Here is a 22153-nt window from a genome sequence, read left to right as displayed (position 1 = left end):
TCACGAACTCTCATACTAACTGGTTTATCAGCAGCGCCTGTATTCTGCCTCTGAGCCTGAGCAACTACCAAGCTAGTCAATAACTGCAAAGCACTTCGCATATCCTGGTCTGTAGTGCCAGACGGAGGAACTGGAGGTGTTGGGTGCCTCCTAATATCCTCTGGAGGAGACGGAGTAGATGAGGTATGAGACGACATCTCACTCTGAGCCTCACTTTGGCCTGCTCTGGCTTGGGGCACCTGACTAGTACCCTCTCCCGCAGCTGTATCAAGCCGTCTACTAATTGTTTGCTTCCTAGTCGAAGGCATCGCTGAAAGAAAACAAGGTGAATATTAGAGACAAACACTTATGACTCAACTCTATGCACAATCTAGATTTAGGAAGAAGGTAACAACCTTAGATGTCATGTAGCCTCCTGATTATACATGTGGCTCGCTACACATCTATAATCAAGACTCTACTAGACACGACACATAGACAATCCCTATGACAGACTTTCTCTGATACCAAGTTTGTCACGACCCAAACTAGAGGGCCATGACTAGCACCCGACCATACTTGTCGAGCACCAACGTACATTTTATCTAACCTTTTTTTATTATCTTTTAGGGTTGACGAGATCAATATAAATGGTAGACATGGATCATGGACAACCAACAATAAAATATGATGGCATGAACATGCATAACAGGGGATGACCAGACAATCAAGAAACTACATATATGGTACGAGCTACCACGCTACCATGAAAGACTATACAACAAAAACCAGCCGACAAGGCATACCAAACTATACATGAGTCGACACCTGTCTATGAGCCTCTAAAGAACATAAGTGATGCAACATAGCCGGAATAGGGCCCCGACATACCCATAATGTCTATAACAAAAATGCATACCAAGACCACGGAAAGTCCGGAGAAGGGATCTCGCCAATCACTGCTGAACTGGACAACCTACTGTGGTGGGGGAGCTGCACCTGCTTGTCTATCAGGGCCTGCAGCACGACATGCAGCGTCCACAAACAAAAGGATGTCAGTACGAATAAAGTACTGAGTATGTAAGGCAGGGAACCATAAATATGAACAGTAATGTAAGCACGGATAGAGAATATACAACCTGGAACATCTGAGTACCTCTGAGGGCTACTGACATGATACATATGTATGTATACATAAATTCTTAAAATATATGCCTCTGTGGGCATCATCATCATCATATCGTACCCAGCCATAATAGGCTCGGTAAAAAACTTACCCGGCCATCATAAGGCTCGGTAGAATCGTACCCGGCCACGTGGAGCTCGGTAAAACCCAACTGATCAGTGGTTGCACAATAGGTATCACAATAGGTGCCGTACCCGGCCAACTATAGCGTGGCTCGATAGAGTAAAATAGATATATATATATAATGCATGCTCGACTCATGGAATCACATTCTAAACCTTTTGGAGTGACGTAAGGTCGGTATCCTCTGTACACGTTATTAGGACTAACTCTTCACTATGAACCTTATAAGAATCCAGAAGTACCAACAACATTGATAACATAAGAATAAGAGAAGCAACATTAACATCAATCGTTCCATAAGAGGGAAAGCAATGTAAGTACTGCTAGCTTCTAAGAGTAGAGTATCTTTGGAAGCTCTTTCACAACATTATGTACAATCGGAGTCCTGCAAAAGAGGGAAAGGAATAGCCTCACATAACTTGTATATACTTCCCCAATCATAAGCTATGAAATTGTCACAACTCCTTAGTGTACAATAAGAGAAGCGATACTATCGTTATCATTTAAGCGTCATAACTATTATGTATCGACCACAACCTATTTTACATTGAAATGGACAGCACCTCCCCTATATATATGACTTCACACCATTCAAAACAATCACCAAACAACATCAATAATAAACATATTGAGCTTCCCAAAATAGTCCACGCACAACCTAATTACATCATACATACGACGGCCACCGTAGTTGTATCAAACGACCCGAAAATGTTACGAATAACTATCAGCCCACAACCCTACATATATATAGTGTTTCTCCACACCCTTCCACCTCCAAAACTCCACAAAACAGTAGTAAAACACACAGCCCAACAGCAACACAAAACAGTCCACAAAACAGTCCGCTACAAGTGAAAAACTCGAACTCACGTCTTCCGATCACCATCCCGTGAGTTCTTACATGTATAGAACGAATTACCTTGAATTCACAGCAGAGAAAAATGTATTAAAGATGTTAGTAACTTACCTTACTTGTTGGATAACTCAACCCTTCCCTTGGTTCTTCAAACTCTAGGTTTTACCTTCAAATAGAACGTGAAAGAGAGGGAAAATCGATTAGGGTTTGTGTGGGATTTTTGGGGAGGAGTTGCAGGGGTTAACTTTGGTTTTGAGGGTCTGAAATATGGATGAAATAACTGAGTTCATAACCCCTTAAAATTCCTCCCTTGGCTGACTTATGTCTTTTAATTTTGTCCTATCATTTTGGCAAGTAGGTGATGCACCTACTTGTCATCTACCAATCTGCGCGGGCTTGCAAAAATATAAATATCTCTATACTCCGAGATCGTATTGACAAATGGTTTAATGAGTTGGAAACTAGACTCGTAGATCTTTAATTTGTTGGGTAGATCACCCCATAATTCCTTGTAAATTAGGAGAAAAGCTTAGAAACATTTAACCTAATGTTTAAGTAAAATTATGAACCTAAGTTGCGACAACGTTTGTCGACTTTTGTTTCATAACTCGTTTGACTTCAAGACTTATGATACGGATATTATATGATTCAAATACCTTAATACATGACCTCTTGAGTGTATTAAGAACCTCTAGGTTTACCTGAAAATACGAGTTACAACATCCTTGATTCGTTTAACTTCTAATACTTGTTAATCACCCTTATACACCCTTGTATCACTTAAGACCAATATGATTAACTTCTTATCATCTCAAAGGTAATTCCTTCTTGGATTTATGTTAACTAATATATGGCATGAACTAACTCGTGTGGATATGGGTTGTAACACGAATTTTGAGGAGGGTCCTCAAAATTTCGGAGCAAGTCCAGCCAACGCCAACATGTATCAGACGGTCAGTAATCAGTTAAGTAACTGGGGCAGAATTTTAAAAAGGATTCTCAAAATTCCGAAGAATATTCAGCAAGGCCTATTTTCCGCAAACAACTGAAGGATCATCTACTAAACTGGGGCAAAATTTTGAGGAGGGCCCTCAAAATTCCGACATAAGAGAGCTGCAATGCCTTTGAGATGTGTTACAGTCACTAGTTCATCTAAATGTATCAATATATTTCTGAAATAACTCTATTTTTATCAACAATTGAGTATTTTTTCGAAAAACTCTATTTCCATAACAGTCAGACCTAGGGGAACTCGAAAGGGGCTTTCAGTATGGAGAAAAGCAGGGCCGGCAGACAAAGCACGAACCAACCTTCCCCTCACAGACTTACAATTTTTCTTTGAACGCAGGCATATCTGACATAGCAATAACATCTGCGATGACATACACGTAACAAATTCGCTATTAATCAGGACATCAGACATCGAATATACCTCCAGCTAAGACATACACTACTCTTATTTGCTATTTTCTCTCTGCATGAGGCTAATCCTTGCCTCCATACTTGCATGAGGCTAATCCTTGCCTCCCTATTTTGCATTAGGCTAATCCATTCCCACATACTTGCATGAGGCTAATCCCTGCCTCCACATTTGCATGAGGCTAATACCTGCCTTCATACCTGCATAAGGCTAATCTCTGCCTCTCCATCTGCATGAGGCTAATCCTTTCCTCCATACTTGCATGAGGCTAATCCTTGCCTACATATTTTCATGAGGCTAATCCCTGGCTCCATATTTGCATGAGGCTAATCCCTGCCTCCATATTTGCATGAGGCTAATCCCTACCTCCATATTTGCATGAGGCAAATCCTTGCCTCCATACCTGCATAAGGCTAATCTTTGCCTCCATATTTGCATGAAGGTTATCTCTGCCTCCCTATTTGTATGAGGCTAATCCTTTCCTCTACACCTGTATGAGGCTAATCCTTGCCTCCATACCTGCATGAGGCTAATCCCTGCCTCCTTATTTGCATGAGGCTAATCCTTGCCACCACACCTGCATGAGGCTAATCCTTGCCTCCCTATTTGCATGAGGTTAATACTTGCCTCCACACTTGCATGAGGCTAATCCTTGCCTCCATACCCGCATGAGGCTAATCCTTGCCTCCATATTTGTATGAGGCTAATCCCTGCCTCCATATCTGCATGAGGGTAATCATTACCTCCATATTTGCATGAGTCTAATCCTTGCCTCCATATCTGCATGAGGATAATCCCTGCCTCCATATTTGCATGAGGCTAATCCTTGCCTCCATACCTGCATGAGGCTAATCCCTGCCTCATTATTTTGCATGAGGCTAATCCTTGCCTCCGTACTTGCATGAGTCTAATCCCTGCCTCCCCACTTGAATGAGGCTAATCCTTGCCTCCATACTTGCATGAGGGTAATCCTTGCCTCCCCATCTGCATGGGACTAAGTGTTGTCCCTCTTCGCACAAATATTGCTCTATTTCTAGTACTATCTACCAACTTTTCAATCGGGCTAAGCTCTGCCCTTCATTTCACAAGACTAAGCTTTGTCTTGTTAACATCATTACTGCATATCATGCTCTGAAATATTGCCAATCTATCTGAAGGCGTCATAGTCTGAAAGGCATTATCCTCATAGACGGAAGACACCATGGCATGGCCTGAGGATCCCTTAATTTTGCATATCATTATTCAATGGTGTCATAGTTCGGAGGCACCATCTTCATGGACCAAGAACATCATTTTATGTCCTGCAAATCTCTCATCAAGCAATTCATGGCCCAGGACGTCATGGTCTAAGGACGTCATCCTTAACCGTCCAAAGACAACATTCATAGTCCAACGGGAACTTGCATCATGTTTAAATTTATGCACAGTATATGCTTGTATTGCTTCCATTTGCAGGTAACCCAGCGAGCAACAGCTATCCCAGCAGGAGCGATCCTCCTCCAGTTTTCCCGACCATATCAAACCTAACCTCTTCCATAAAACTGTTCATTCATCTAGCCCTAGATGTTGCGTCCGTTATTGTAATGACTTCGCCGGTATACTCCGCCGATGGATCCGGAACTACATACGGCCTGATTTCTATAAAATTAGGGATATGTAGGCACCTCAGAAGCCAGGGTGCGGCATAATATCTCGAACCATTTCGTTCGGTCAAAATTGGCCATCATATCTTTACCCGACAAACTCTTTCATCCTTTCCAGGTAAAGAGGGGAAGCTGTTGATACCCAATTTTTTCCAAAAAATATTTCAAATTGCATATATGTCTTCAAAATCATGCATTGATTAGCAATTGATATTTTTCACAATTTTCCTATATTTTTATTAATTTATCCAGCATTTTATTTACAAGAAATAATTACAAAATTACCTCACAAATGATTTCAAAAGCATTTCTTGATATAAAGTATTATTTTTTATCCTATTAAGACCAAATTATTTCATAATTAGCCAAATTGGCACCTTTTGGCTATAATTGCAATGTTATTGCAATTATAGCCCAATCGTATGATTTTGTGCTATTTTTATCCAGAAATTAATCATGTGTATTTTATAAATACTAAAAATACATTTTAAAATTATTTTCTATGCATTAAATTCATTTTTATAATTAACAGCTATTTTTGTAAATTGTTTTAATTAATTACATTGGGTATTTAACAAATAGCCATTTTCATTTCAATTATAGCCTAATTAAATCAGACCCCAACCTAATTAAAACGGCCCAAATAGCCCAGGCCCAATACCTTATCCTACCCGACCCAATCCCTTATCTAATTTGGACCGTTGATCAATTTTAATCAACGGTCCAGATCTCCCCTTTCCTTAATTAACCCTAGAGACTACCCTCTCCCCCTCATTTTTCTCTTTCACCCCACCGTCACACTCTCCCCTCACCTCTCAAATTCTCTTTGCTAAAACCTAAAGCTCTCACCGGCAGTCGACTTGCCGATAACTCTGGTGGTATCACCACCATCCAAGCCCACATGGCTCCTTCCTACGCCGGGTTACTGCTGCTTTGAGGTCCTCAAAGGAACTAGAGGCGGTTCAACTCATCCCCATGGTTTTTCATGTCATTCTCAGGCCAATCTTGGCATGTCCGAGTAAGATCCTGCCATCTCCGGCTAGAACCTGTGGTTTCTAGGCTGGTTCTCTTTCTCTTTGGGTTATCTCTCTGAAACCCTAACTATTAGCTCTTGATTTCTTAAATCTGTAATAGATCTGGGTATATTCCGAGTTATTTTGTTGTTTTCCTTAAAGATTTTCCAATTTTTCTAAAACGACTCTTCATCTTCAAACCAGTGTTTCTTAACCCCTTTTCAAAATGGTTTTTCCTTATAATTTTAGTATTAATCTATGATTTTCACTATGTTTAAACGTTTATTTGAGTTTTCTCTTTTTATCTGAGTTATTATTGTGAAAACCCTAAGTTTCTTGGTTTTAATCCTAGATTTTGACTCAGTTTTGTGATAATATGTTCGCTTAATATGTATATGTGCTTGTTTCTCTTGAGTCTTATGATTCTCTGTGGTTTTACCCTATTTTGTTCGTCAGTGTCTCTGACTTTTACTTCTTCCGCCTATGTCATGTTTATTCTATTAATTCATGTTATGATCTATGTGAATCCCTAATTTTGTGTAATTTTACCCTATTTGGCTTATTAGGGTTTCTGATTCTTTCCTATTATGTGTTTATTCCGCTTGTTCTCATAAATTTGTGTCAATTTCTCCTAAATTAGTACTATTTTCTATTTGTGAATCTTTGAATCTCTGTGACTGATCCATCACTAATTTCTTGTGATAGTCTCTACTGATTTTAACCTTTAAGATATTTTCTTACCTTAATCTATGGTCGAGCATGCTGTCAACTGATTCTTAAGTATTTTCCTTGATTAGAATCTGCTGAACCTAGTCTCTATTACATGTTATGTACTTGTACTATGCTGAAAATATTTCCTTATTTGTTATATTCAGCCTTATGTGATTTCCTTCCTTATTTAGTATTTGCATGTTACCGTTTAAATTTAACTCCTCAATTAAAGGAAGTACTTATAATGATTTGATTCTAATTAGTACATAGTTTCATAATTACTGTTGAACTATGATTCTTGCCATATTTTCTACCTGTTTTCAAACTATAAGTACCTTGCTCTTTCATTAGCACAAAGACACGAACACATTGGTTCAAAAACTCTCTCACACAAAAAACTCTCGTCTGCTCTCTTTTCTCTGGTTACTTGCTATTGTTCTAAGTCAGCCGGCTGCAAGCCAAGGCTGATTACTTTACTCTCTTTTGCTCCTCACTTTGTGTTTACTACCTTCTTTACTAGTATGTTCTAATTTCAATACAAGTTCCAAAAATAATATGGTCATTTTATTACTTCAATTCATCATATTTCTAGTCTGCTTTTACTTATGGTTTTGCTGTGAAGCCTATAGTTGATATGTTTACATTATTAGCATGTTATGTACTCCCCTTTCTTAGGATCAGTATGAATATGTTACCCCCTCTATGTAATCTATCTCCATGTGATCTTGCTCTATCTGATTTCTGGTATGAATCTCCTTGTAAAATAGTCTACACTCCTAAACTTGTATGATTCTGGGATTAATTTTAAATTATGTTGATCCTATACTGAACCCCTTAAGCATTGTTGATTCTGTGATTATGTCTAATCAGTGTTTCTGAGCATATCTTTACCAATTCCAAAGACTTCTGCCTACTATGTGTGTACAATTATGTGTTTTACCTGTTCCCAATTCCCATTTATCCTTGTGTGAAGGCTTGTGGTGTTAAACATGTCTTGGTTCTTTGGTCTATGTGTAATGCTGAACCTGTTTTGGTTCTGCGGTTGATCTGTTATTTGTTGATTGCCCTACTCTTTTCAAAACCCTCTTATTGAATAACTTCCCTATCGTTTTACAATATTATTTTCAAGTCTCTTTTCAAATTGTTTTCCTACTTAAACGTTTTTTCAAAACTATGTCAAGCACTCTCACTCCATTCTTAGATCCCTAAGTTTTACCCTTCTAATGTGTGACTGCTTAGGGATCCATATGAGATCCCTCTGAACTCTGATGCATTAGAGTTGACCCTTCCACACTGCACTTGCTCAAATATAGCTGTGAAATCTAGGTGTGAGCACTGCTCGGGATCCCTTGAGGTCCTTAGGGAACTCTAACACACCCGGATATTAAGAAAGGCTATGAAACAATCTGAGCAGTTGAGGTTTTGGAAATCTAGGCCTACTTACAGGCTCCCTATAGTGTAACTTCTTATTTTCTTTATCTATTAATGTAATTTATTCAATGTTGGTTTGTAATATTCATTGTAAATGAATATTGGGGTTGGCTAGTGAAAAGGGGGAGGGTAGCTATACATGTTATCAAAGGGTAGAAAACATGCTTTAGGTTTATATTTTTCTATATGTGCATTAAAATTCATGTTTAGGACCAATACATGCAAAGCATATCATGCATTAGATACCATGCTCCTAGGTTTCATGTATACTGTTTTTAGCATCTCATTTTTACATCCTCATTATCTCTTAGAAATCCTGTTTCTAGGAAAACGCCAATATTAAAATAAACTGTTACTTATGCATATTTTGAAATCATGTTGTAACCTGCTATGCATTTAGAAATCCTGCTTTAGGAATTCTGCTATATAAACCATTCTGAACCTTATATGTACATATTAGATACCATGTTTAGGATCTCGTTCATACTCGCTCAGTCACACCTAGTTAAACTACTTATGCATGAAAAAGGATATAAAACAGTCTCACGTCTAATTATCCTGTTTAAGTAAAACTGGTAATAATTCCGTATCTTGTAAAACTTAGAATAACATGCTTTAGGTAAAATATCTCCTACCCTGTTTTAATAGTTCTGGTAACAATTGTGCATTATCCCATGCCTAGGCAAGCCTTAGGTAATCAAATTTCTTATAAAACTGGAAACTGCCTCTTTGTGTTTACTGCTTAATAGTTAACAGGCTTAAAATCAGTAGGCAAACTGATTAGGCCCCTGCTTCTAAGTTAAAAAAAATCTGCATGTCTCTTATGTTCTGATACTCACCTAGACATCATGTCTTAGGATCCTGTTTAATAATATTGCCCTTGTTTGTGTTTGAGTTGTGCTGTTTACATGCATTATCTATCAAGGTATACCTGAGCCTCTTATTTGCTCCTTCCTGCTTATATTTGCTAAAGTCCTATGTGTTCTTGCTTGTCATCTTAGTATTTTCTCCTTTAAACCTTAGGGGTCTATCTAGAACTGCCTATAGGTAGAGGTCCTAGTTTCCTCCAAGACCTTTAAGAAGGCACGGGTAACAGCACGCATAGAGATCACTAAATAACATTCGCTTAATAACCACTACGGGGTGGGAAGGGTAGATATGGATATGATGACTACGCACTAATATCACGTGTAGCCCCTCATTGAGGAGTATTTACCGGACATTGCGTGGGGTGATCCTGAAGTCTATCTAACCTAGGACCCCTCCTTCCCAAATTCCCTTTACTTTCCATGTGTATACAATTTGTTCAAGCCTTTCCTTTGTCTCATTATTTGAGTCATGTAATGTCCGAAACCTGCTCTTATTTGTAATTATATGTTTAAAACTATTTATTTGTTAATGGACTAGTTCATAAGTATAAGTTCGGTCAGGACCCACCGTTGTGGACCGAGACGGGTGCCTAACACCTTCCCCTCAAGGTTATTTCGAGCCCTTACCCTAAATCTCTTGTAATGTAAACCAATCCAAGAGTTAACCACTCTGGGTGCCCTAACGCACCATAATCCGTTAGGTGGCGACTCTTCAAATACCCAATTCCCAAAAGGAAATGAGCTATTACCCTCGTGAACGTCGGAACCCGGACTTTTTCCGCGGAGGATAAAAGAGGGCACGACAATGGACATCGTCGGCTCCCTACCAACAACGCCAGTCAAAGCTCGATTTATTTTATTTATGACTGACTACTTCTCAAAATGGGTTGAAGTGTAGTCCATCGAGAAGATAAGAGAAAAAGTAGTCATGACTTCATATGGGACCACATCATATGTCAGTTCGGGATACCCGCCGAAATAGAATGTGACAATGGAAAGCAGTTCATCAGTAGCAAAGTAACAAAATTCCTTGAGGACCATAAAATCAAAAAGATTCTATCAGCACCTTATCACCCAAGTGCAAATGGTCAGGCTGAGTCCACAAATAAAACCATCATTCGAAACTTAAAGAAAAGGTTAGATGATGCTAAGGGGAAATGGAGAGAAGTATTGCCTGATGTGCTATGGCCATATCGAACAACTTTGAAGTCAAGAACATGGGAGACCTCATTTTCTTTAGTATATGGATCCAAAGCATTGATCCCAATCGAAGTCGGGGAACCTAGCGTCAGGTTTCAGCATGCCACCGAGGACTCAAATAAGAAACTATGAACATTTCTCTCGAACTACTCAAATGAAAAACGTGAGACTGCATTAATTCGAATGGCCACGCAAAAACAAAGGATCTAAAAGTATTACAATAGAAGGATGAACCTTCGATATTTCAGAGTCGGGGACTTAGTCCTAAGGAAAGTCACTGTCAACACTCGAGACCCAAATAAAGGGAAGCTAGGTCCTAATTGGGAAGGATTGTACCGTGTCCTCAGAGTCGTAGGGAAAGGATCCTACAAACTTAGCACAATGGAAGGCGAGAAACTACAAAACAATTGGAATGTATCGATGCTCAAGCGATATTACTGTTGAGGTATGACCTTCTCTCCTTTTCCATTTGTATTTAAAACTAACTCCTTGCAGATGTTCGATTGGAGATATCGAGGCATCTTTCATCTCGAAGACCTAGGGTTTGAAAGCATGCATTGCACTCTTTTTGTCTTAGATCGGGTTTTATCCCAAATGGGTTTTACCGGCAAGGTTTTTAACGAGGCAACACCTATATGCCACCTAAGGAATATTCAACAAGTATTCAAGGATTTTTTTCGATCAACCTCGAATATTGGGGGGCATCACCCTCGGAGAATTATATTTTTGAGAAAGACATTTCACGCCTAAGAAGGCCTCAAAAGGAGAACTTTGTAATGGGCCAAACGGTAAATGAACCGTGTCCATATAGAGTAGTCGAGCCCCGACGACAAAACATGTACGCATGTATCAACTATTTAAAGAAACATTCTGGTTATATCAAAAACACTTTATCTCATACGAGCTCTACACTTCCAATTCTATGGGAAGCGGCTTAAGGGCCAAAGCACCCAAAAATACTCGGGGACTGTCACTGATAGTCAATACATCCGAGTCATCGAAAATTCGAACTCATAAGACCTCAAAGAGGCACCCCCTCAAAACAAAGGCCAGGGCAAATATACTCGGGGACTAACTTTTCGAACAAATTCAGAAAGGTTATCGGGAAACAAGTCTAAGTGACGTACCTGAAGGCTACGTCCATACTAGAGACTATAGTCATATAAAGGCTACGGCCAAAATAACGCGGCTCGGAGACGTCCAACTTCCACTATAAAATTAAAGGCCTTCAAACATTTAAAAACCGGTTAAGTTAGGCTACCCCCGGCAAAAGCAAAATAAAAGGGGCTTCGATAAATTCGGCCCCCAAAAAATCTAAGGGCTTTGATAAATTATGCCCTCGAATAATCCAAAGGCTTTGACAACACCATCTTTCTGGAAACCCTTAAGATGTATTTGATTATGTCTACACAAACGAAATGAATAATAAGGTTCCGATACATCGAGCCTTCGAAAAACCCAACGGGTATAAAACACATGCTAAGGCATAACTAAAATTCCACTAAGTATTTTAGCCGAAATGAGGGGAAAATTATGTAGCCATTTTAGAGGCCGAAACGGACCAATTTAAAGAGCCTAAGGGCCAGTTTAAAAGAGGTATAGGGCCAAAAGCTTATGGGAGTCCGAGACTTCATTCTCATTCAACTCGGACCCAAAGGCCCCATTACCCCGAGCTCACATTAAATTAATGTTAAGTTCGACTAGAGAATCATTTAAAACCCTAAGGGGTATGATCTTCAGCAATAAAAGCCTAAGGGTTGATTACGAGTTTAAACTGATACTCGAGCTTAGTATTTGAATCATCGGAATTTTTCATAAACAGGGACAAAATAAAAGACAACACAAATCAAGGATAAAGCATAAAGATATTTTATATTCATTAAGGAAATTTACAAAACATATTACAACGCCAACAAGGGGACCTTACGCAAAAAAGGAACCTAATCTATTTTCGGGGCCACACCCCCCGGGAGTATCGTTTTCATCTTCAGCGGCTTCATCTTAAGGATCCCCTTCCCATTTGGGAACATCTTCTTCACCTTTCTCGTCCCCGGAGCCACTCACCACATCCTCTTCATCGGAGGAGACAAGAAACCTAGCATCAGTTTCTCGCGTCTTTGCTTCGTCTATCTCACCGGCGAGGTCAAACCCTCGGGCATGGATTTCTTCGAGAGTCTCCGTTCATGCTTGGCACTTAGCCAATTCATTACTATGTCTCCCCCAGTCGGATGCCTCCCTCAACTCAGCTTGAACGGCCGCGGTTTCCCTCGTGTATATAGTAATGGATTTATCAGCTACAGCATTCATCTTCTTAGCTTCAGCCTTAGCATGTACAGCTTCCGCCTTAACCTGTACAACTTCAGCCTTAGCCTGTGCAGCTTCGACCAGGGCTTTAGCCAGCTCGGCCTCTAATCCTAGCCCAAGTCAGACCTTTCGCTTCAATGCCTTGGAGCTAAGCTTCAACTGAGGCTAGTTAGGCCACAACAGCTTCCTTATCGGCAGCAAGTTGATCCATGTTCTTCTTCCACTGATGACAATCAGACCGAACTTGATCTACCTCGCCCCAGAGCTACCCAATCATATCTAGAATTTTCTGTAGCTAATATATCGAAGTATTAGCCTCCGAAGCAGGGCCAAGAAGGTCTTACTCTGTTAAAATCAAAATTACCTGCTCATCTAGCTTGAACTCGCTTTTTTGAGCTTTGGCCAATGTCGTTCGGAGATCCTTAAGCTCTTCTTCCTTCTGACTATAGAGGAGCCTCAGGGCTTTCTCTTCACCTGAAACTTTCTTGAGCTCGGCCTCACATTGGCTCAGTTCGGCTCTAAACTTTGCAACGGCCTATACATGAAATTGAGACATATCAGTCGAAGGAAAAAGAAAGAAGAAATTGCAATGCTAAAGGTAAGTACTTACCTGGGAAAGGAGATGTTGAGCCTCTTCAAAGATAGTGATCGCATCATTCAAGTCATCGGCATCCTCAATCCCAGCATATCAACCCTGAAAAGGACTGTCCTTGATGACTTTTCTTGGATCAAGCTTACGCAAAGTGTTGGCTTCTTCAGTTGCCCCCTCGGAATAAGTCGGCAAAGAAAGGGAATGACCTATTGTTGCGGCCTCGAGCTCTTCACTCGAGGCGTTCTCATTATCATTGGGGGACTCAGCGTTTACCCTCTCTGGTATAGTTGCTGAAGACAAAGGGACAATCTCGATTTCCGGGTACCTAGGGGCCTTGCCTGTTTCTTCCCTCCGGGCACCCTCACCACGGGAAAGAGTTTCCAGTTCAGAAGGCTAGGCGGCCTCGACTGGCTTCTTGGTCTGAGTCACCAGCGCCGACTCTTCATCATTATTTTCTTCACCATACGGGGAGCCATGGGCCGAGTCTGCTCCCGTTTGAGCAAACCTTTTCTACAGCCTTCGAGTAGAGGTTTTCTTGTCTTGAGGGTCTTTGGGTTTCGAGACCCTTTTTCTTTTGTTGTCCTTCTCGGAATTTGGATTTGAAGGCTTGGTTATTTCCCAGGGGCGGAGCTGGCCTCATCTTGAATTAATTGCCAAGGCCTGCACAAGCAAATCATGAGTAAGTAAAGCCGCCACCAATATATAGAAAGTGTTGAAACTGCTGAAAGGCACTTACTGTGATTCTTGGCCTCCCATCAGCCCTTTGATAGTTCACACCACTTGTCTTTATCATAGGATGAAGTGGCATCTAACTTTCGGACCCAATCTTCGAGGTCGGGCACCGCCATAGGCGCCTAAGCATTTGCTGCCAAAAGAAGGATAACAATGTTACAAAATATAGAAGCAGAATATGAATAGGTACAAGGAATACGAACTCCGTTTACGGTTAAAATTCCACATCTCCGGGAACAACATTTTATCCTCGGGGATGACGTCCGAATTTCTTACTCTAACAAACTGGCTCATCCAACCCCAATCTTTGGGCTCGTTAGTGCTGGCAAAGAAGGATTTTCTTGTTTGGAATTGTAGCTTGATGAGCCCTCGAAATAACTAGGGCCGATACAGTCGAATTAGGTGGCTGAGGGTGAAGTCCAAACCCTTGACCTTCTCAGAAAAATACCGCAACATGATCACGATACGCTAGAAGGAAGGGTGAATCTGACCGAGGGTGATTTCGTACGTTTTGCAGAAGTCTATCACTACCGGATCGAGGGGGCCCAGTGTGAAGGGGTAAGTGAAAACACTTAAAAAAACCCTCCTTGTTGTAGTAATGCTTTCATCGGGCCTTGGGATCTGAACCTCAACCTCGTCTCCCCACCGACATTCCTTCTTTACTTCCTTGGTGAGCTGCTTCGTTATCAAGCTAATATATCGAGATACATGCTTGCATCGGCCTTCGACATCGGGAGGATTCTTGATACTGAAGTCTTTCTTGATGATGCAATTATCGGGGGTGATTTCCTCAAGTGTTAGCGGCACCACCGGTTTGGACGGCCAAGAGGCAGAGGAAGATGATGCTTTATCCTTTTTGGGGACTGTCTTGGAAGTTTTGGCCATGGTTATAAGCTAAGTAATACAGGTGCATAGGGGTATGGTGTTTTCGGCAAAAGCTTGGCATTTTTCCGGTGCTTGAAAAGGCGGAAGAAATGGGTGATTAGAGAAAGAGATGATGATGGAAAAGGGAAGAAGAAAGAGTAAAGCTCTTTACTTGAAGAAATCGCCTCATATTTATAGAGGGGAAATGATGGTTCGACGGTAGTAGTGGCCGACCAATACTGGCATGCATTCAATGTTTTTGGGGAAGTGGGCCAACGAGACATTTCGGTCACTTCGAACGCTTGCATCACAGGGATGACATCATCACTAAGGACTTCGAGAATCCAAGTCATTTCATATTATTTCATTCTAAGAAATGCGAGGACTATCTGTATACGGTCAAAACCAAGGAGCCCGATTTTGAAAACTTAAATTAGGCTACAAGTCAGAGTCCGGGCGACTCGAAAAGGAGGTCGGACTCGGCTAAAGGACACACACCTCGAGGAAGTTGATTGAAGGCTTGGCACGACCTACATCGAGGGCAACACAATCGAAGACGCTCAAGAAAGAGCAGGAATTTCTTAAGGACACGTGGATCAGGGGCATAAATTAAAGGATAAGATTTGTACGAAATGGTACAGGTCTGTACTAGGTTGTTATACACCTGTACCAATAGAATTCTTTACTACAATTAGGAATGTACTATATTGGGGTTTTCTCCTCCTATATAAAAGGGACCCCAATCATTTGTAAAAGACATATTATACACAGCAATAGAACATTCTACTCTTCTTTCTTTGTTTAATGTGCTCAACAATTGTTCTTCAGCTTTATTTCATACTTTATTGGCTCTTATCCCATCTCGAGGTCCCCGAGATAATCGAGCTCGAAGTCCCCATTGCTCCAACTACATTAGTTTTGTTTATCAATTCTTCTTACTTAAACTTAATATTACTTATATATCTACTGGTATTATAATAAATCACATATCTTTAAAACCACAAATTATCTTTAATTGTTACTCACATTTTTTTAGGTAAACAAGTACTCCCTTCATTTCTTTTAAATTAGATGAGATACTTTCCTTTTTATTATGTTCCAAAATAAATGATACATTTCTAAATTTGGAAATAATTCAACTTTAAATTTTTCATTTTACCTATTTTACTCTTACTGAGAGGTTTTTATAACCACACAAATATCATGGCCCCACAAAGCATTTACTCCTTAAGCTGTTAAGACCACAAGTTTCAAAAGTCTTTTTTTTCTTAAACTCTGTGTCGAGTCAAACTACTTCATCTAAATTGAAATGGAGGAAGTAATAAATAAACATCAAGTACAAATAGGCACAGTTCGTATGTTCTTCAACTTCAAGCGGAACAGGATGCATATGCCACTTTGTCAAATCTCAAGGGACTAAATGTTAGTTTCTGGAACCTCAAGTGGTCTTTGAAAATTACACCTATACAATTGTCAAATTCAGCTATCCATGAAGCTCAGCCATGGAGTTTTAACTGATTGGAAGGTGACCTAATGTGCTTGAGTAAGTCGACAGAGCAGAGGATGAAGGTGGAGAGAATATTCCAAAGGATTCTATTATTTCTTGTGTATCTGTACATGTATACGTAGAGTGAAGTATATGTCTAAAACTAAAACTAACTCTACCACTAGATGTGGTTAACTAACTCTACTAGTAACCATAGTAAACTTAAGTTGCAACCATTACAACTAACTAATTGTCATTACACCTAACTAACTGACACTGCTTGGGCCTTGGCTCATTACTCCCCCTCAAGCTGGAGGGTAAGTACAAATTCTCTACTCCCAGCTTGCTCAATAGATGATAGTGTGGTGTTTTCCCAAGGCCTTTGGTAAGTAAATATGCAAGTTGATCTTTAGTACTAACATGATGAGTTTGGATGAGACCCTGCTGCAACTTCTCCCATATAAAATGACAATCGATGTCAATATAATTGGTCCTCTCGTGAAATTTTGGATTGGCAGTTATCTGTGTAGTTGTTTTACTGTCGCAAAAGAGGTCTATAGGCAATGCCACATTGATGCCTAATTCATTAAACAGACCCACAAGCCATGATAGTTCAGCCACTGTTGAAGCCATACTTCTAAAATCTGCCTCTTACTGAACTTCTTGACAATATGCTTTGTTTCTTGGATTTCCAAGAAATAAGTGATCCCCCGTACTTCACAATATACCATGTGACTGATTTTCTGGACTGTGAGCAGGCTGCCCTGTTAGAGTCACAATAAGCAACAAAGGAATGAGTGCTTATAGAGGATATTAGTAATCCCAAACCTGGAGCATTCTTCACATATTTGATGACTCTTAGGGTTACACTCATGTGTCACTTTTTAGGTTTGTGCATGAATTGGCTCAGAACCAGAACCACATAGGATATATCAGGTCTGGTCAAGGTAAGGTAGAGAAACTTTCCTACCAGCCTTTGGTAGGGTTCAGCATCTGCCAGTATAGTATCCTCATCATCCTTGATCTTCGTCGCTTCATCAAATTCCACTGACATGAGCTTCTAATTGACTTCCAATGGTGTTGTCATTGGTTTTTCTCCCCCTAGTCCTGAATCAAATATCAAATCAAGGGCATATTTTTGTTGATTCATTAGAATTCCAGCCTTACTTCTGGAAAATTCTATGCCTAAGAAGAATCTGAGCTCCCATAAATCTTTCATTTTGAATTTATTTTGAAGGTTATCTCTAGAAGCTTGAATGAGTTGCCGATTATTACCTATCACTAGAAGATCATTCGTATAAACTAGGTAAACAAGGAATAATCAAAATGTCTTTGAACGAACCCCAGGTCTTGGAGAGCCTCTATGAGCTTCAAGTTCCACTGCCGAGATGCTTTCTTGAGGCCATAAAGTGACTTTCTCAATTTTTACCCCTTAGCTCTAGACTCCCCCCTGGTGCTAAAACCTTGAGGAAGATGCATATATACTTCTTTAAAGAGATCACCCTACAAGAATGCATTGTGCGCATCCATCTGATAGATGTGCCAATGCTCTGAAGCAGCTGCAGCTATGCCTGATTTGACAGCCACCATTTTAGCTACAGGAGAAAAAGTCTCCTTATAGTCTAAACCTTCCTTTCGGCTGAATCCTTTGGCTACAAGCCTAGCCTAGAACCTTTCTACCTCCCCATTGGCTTTGTATTTGACTTTGTATACGCATTTGCATCCTATAGGAGTTTTACCTTTAGGCAGATCAACTATATCCCAAGTCAGGTTGTCTTCCAAAGCTTGAATTTCCTATTGCATAGCAGTGAACCATCTTACATCTTTGGCTATCTTAGAGTAATGTTTGGGCTCAACAATGACTGATTGTGCAATGAGACATTTTATATATGAAGGATATAAACCATCATAGCTCAAATAATTAGACATAGTTATGCACAAGAACTTGTCACATAATTTTGCATCCATCTGGGAGGACCAGTTGTTCTTTGGGATTTTCTGACTGCAATGGGTTGAACAACCTCTACATGTGAAGGAGATTGTGGAGTTTCCACATTCTGTGATGCAAAAATATCAAATTGTGCCTCTGGACTTAGTGGTGAATCAGCATCACTAAACGTAAAGTCATTGGTAGGTGTAGGTGGATTATCCTGAACAGCATTATAAACAGGTGAAGTTAAATGCTCATTTGTTAATTCAAGAACTAGGACTAAGGGATTAGGCAGCATCTTCATCTGTTTAAAGGAAACACATGCTCCTTAAATACCACATCTCTACTGATTAGAAATTGCTTGGATTGCAAGTCATACAATTTATAGCCCTTTTTTTGTTGGTGAGAATCCCATAAACACTGTTGGCAATGCCCTCGCAGAAAACTTGTCTTGTTTCCTTACATTTACATCATAACATAAACACCCAAAGACCCTAAGGTGATCTAATGATGGTGCAATGTTAAAGAACACTTCATAAGGGGACTTTCTTTTCAAGGCTGTAGAAGGCAATCTATTTATTATGTGTACTGCTGTAAGAACACAGTCACCCCAGAAATTTTAGGGGTGTTGCAGATTGAAATCTCAAAACTCTAGTTGTTTCAAGGATGTATCTGTGTCTACTTTCCACTATGCCATTCTGCTACGGAGTACAAAAACATATAGTTTGATGTATAATTCCTAATATCTCAATTAACTGCTTCATATTTGAATTAACAAATTCAGCGCCATTATTTGTTCTCAGAATCTAAACAGAACGATCAAACTGAGTACTGATCATAGAAAATAATCTTTTCATTAACCAACAAGTCTCATCTTTAGAATTCATCAGGAAGAGCCAAGTAATTCTAGAGAAATCATCTACAACTGTAAGAAAAAATCTTTTGCTATCATAAGTGGGTACTCTAAAAGGTCCCCATACATTAGCATGCAAAATATCAAATGGTGCCTTTGCTCTACTAGTACTAACTGGAAATGGCAACCGAGTCTTCCTAGCTAATGGACAAACAGAACACATTGCACAATCACCGTTTCTATTACTAATGTGGAGATTCTTGAACTTATCAATCCTCTTAAGTGTCTCCATAGGTAGGTGACCAAGCCTTTGGTGCCATATCTCGAGTTTTATTGAATCTTGACTAACTGGCATAGAAGTAGGCATGATTGTGGTATGTACAGTTGGTGTAGAAAGCTTCCTCCTACGTATGCAATCTTTTAGTATGTACAGTCCATTTGTGTCGCTACCAATCCCCAACACCTTCCTAGTGTAGAGATCCTGAAACACATATATATCAGGAAAGAAAGCTACCAAACATTGCAGCTCTCTTGTCAATTTTGAAACTAACAGTAGGTTATACTTAATGTTTGGAAACATGAAGAACATCACTAATCTGCCGATTCTTGAATATACTAGTTGATCCACTATGTGTAATTGCAGCCACATCTCCATTTAGAAAATGAAATAAGTTAGGTTTTAGGAATGAGGTTGGATTATCTAATGTTTCTAGCTTTGAAACCAGTTGGTTAGAGGTACCACTATCTACAATCCAAACATCTTGATCCAAGTTAGACATTAGTTAAACTATAATACCTGAATCCATTCTTGTTGCATTAGTTGCTACTTCAGTTTCCTTGCCTTTAAGCAGATGTAAAATCTGCTAATATTGTTCTGGAGTGAATGTGGGATCCATAGGAGTAGAACTAGTTGTTGTTGCTGGGGCATCTTTAGCTGCAAAATTAGTTGTTCCATGTGAATTGTACTTCTTCCTGACTTTGTTATCTTTTGGATATCCTACTACCTATAGCAAGTTTCTTTAGTATGGCCTTTCATGTGGCAAATATCACACTGAAGATTGTAATTTTTCTTTGGCCTTTGCTGATTCCCAGACCTAGTTGTCATCAACGCCTTCATCTCACCCCTATCAACAGTGGTAAAGGTGTTAGACATGGTCCTCTGACTTTCACGCTCCATTAACATAGAGTAGGCATTGTTCACAGATGGAACAAGAATCATCATCAAGAGTTGGCTACGTGTTTGTTCATAAGACTCATTTAGTCCTATTAGGAATTGTAGAAGCTTTTGATGCTCCATAAATTGGACAAATTCACGAGAGTTGGCAGCATCATGACCAGGAATTGGTGCCAAACTATCAAATTCTACCCAAAGCGCTCTCAATTTTGAGAAATAAGTTGAAATTGAGCTAGTGCCCTGCCTAGCAATAGCAAATACTCTGTGGATCTGAAAATTTCTAGAACAATCCACCTTATCAAAACGCTCCTTCAAATCATTCCATACCTCACTAGCATTTGAGGAATATGCCATTGCACTCAATATTTCCGATGAAACACAGTTCATCAACCAAGACAATATAATCGCATTACAATGCTCCTAGAGATCAATGAGATTCGTACCGTAATTCTCCCGTTTGCATGTGTCGTCAATGAACCCTAGCTTATTTTGACCTAGGATTGCAATCCTCATTGCTCGGCTCCACACAGAGTAGTTTTTTGGTCCTCGCAATTGTAATGAAATCAACACAGCTCCTGAATTATCATTTTTGTTTAGGAAAAGTGGATGATTGTGACCTAATTTCTCTGATTCGGTGTTATCGAGAGTCGCCATTGTTGATCCTCCAAATTAGCTTTAAGAGGACAAAATTGAGGACGATAAAACCACACTAATGGCTGTGTGGCTCTGATACTAAGTCAAATTTAGATATCCATGAAGCTCAGCCATGGAGTTTTAGCTAATTGGAAGGTGACCTAATGAGCTTGAGTAAGTGGGCAGAGCAGAGGATGAAAGTGGAGAGAATATTCCAAAAGATTCTATTATTTCTTATGTATCTGTACATGTATACGTAGAGTGAAGTATATGTCTAAAACTAAAACTAACTCTACCACTAAATGTGGTTAACTAACTCTACTAGTAACCATAGTAAACTTAAGTTACAACCATTACAACTAACTAACTGTCATTATGTCTACCGTGAAAATAGTAACAACAATTAAATTTGTAAATGGGATTCTAAAAATATATGATATATTTTTATGCTAGTTGTTAGAGCTGTTGATGCTAAGAGTATGAAGTTTAACAATAAGATGCAAGCTAAAATAGAGCATTAATCAAACCGAGGGGCTTGCTACCCGAGCCTCGGAATGGTCGATGAAGAGCCTTGGGGTCGATGTTAGGCTCGAACTTGAGCTATCGGGGTTAACCAGGGAGAGGATAACAGTTAGAATATAATTAAATAAGGCTCTTTATGGCCAATATCAAGCAATAAATGAAGAACAAGTATGAAGGCGATGAATTCTAAGAGGGGCCTCGAGCTAGTAAGAGCGAGTAAGTTAGAGAGAGGAAAGAGAGAGATATTATTGATCTTGTGGAGAATAGTTAGAGCAACATCATCCGAGAGCTCTACAAAGTGATGGGGATCCCCTTTATATAGGAGGGAAATCTGTCATAGTACAAAATGTGTTAACTGTAAAGGCATGGAGATAGGATGGCTGGACGTGACATCTTGAAATAGGCCCCGGATAGGTCAGCCCCGTCAGATTAGGCCACGTACCTTGGGAACTCCCCTCTCGCCTGCTATAGCCTATTATAGCCGTTGGAATGCGATGCCCTCCGAACCAATACCTGACAACCCTCGAGGGTGAGTCTCGACCTTGGCTTCGAGTTTCGAGGAGCATGACCGCAAGACGACCCTATGACGGGGAAATCGGGTCCCCGGATTCGCCGTATACAGATAGTCT

The 22153-nt window shown here is 39.9% G+C and overlaps 1 protein-coding gene across 1 annotated transcript; it reads right to left on the bottom strand.

Annotated features, from left to right (window-relative positions):
• Nucleotides 1-20195: 20195 nt before the first annotated feature.
• Nucleotides 20196-20723, bottom strand: LOC142172794 (uncharacterized). The gene has a single exon (XM_075236485.1). It carries the CDS (start codon nucleotides 20721-20723, stop codon nucleotides 20196-20198), a length of 528 nt encoding a protein of 175 aa, XP_075092586.1.
• Nucleotides 20724-22153: the final 1430 nt, after the last annotated feature.

This window comes from Nicotiana tabacum, chromosome 18 (genome assembly GCF_000715075.1).
Source record: "Nicotiana tabacum cultivar K326 chromosome 18, ASM71507v2, whole genome shotgun sequence".
NCBI lineage: Eukaryota > Viridiplantae > Streptophyta > Magnoliopsida > Solanales > Solanaceae > Nicotiana > Nicotiana tabacum.
The sequence above is the reverse complement of the archived record's forward strand: the minus strand, read 5'-3'. Positions and strand labels throughout refer to the sequence as shown.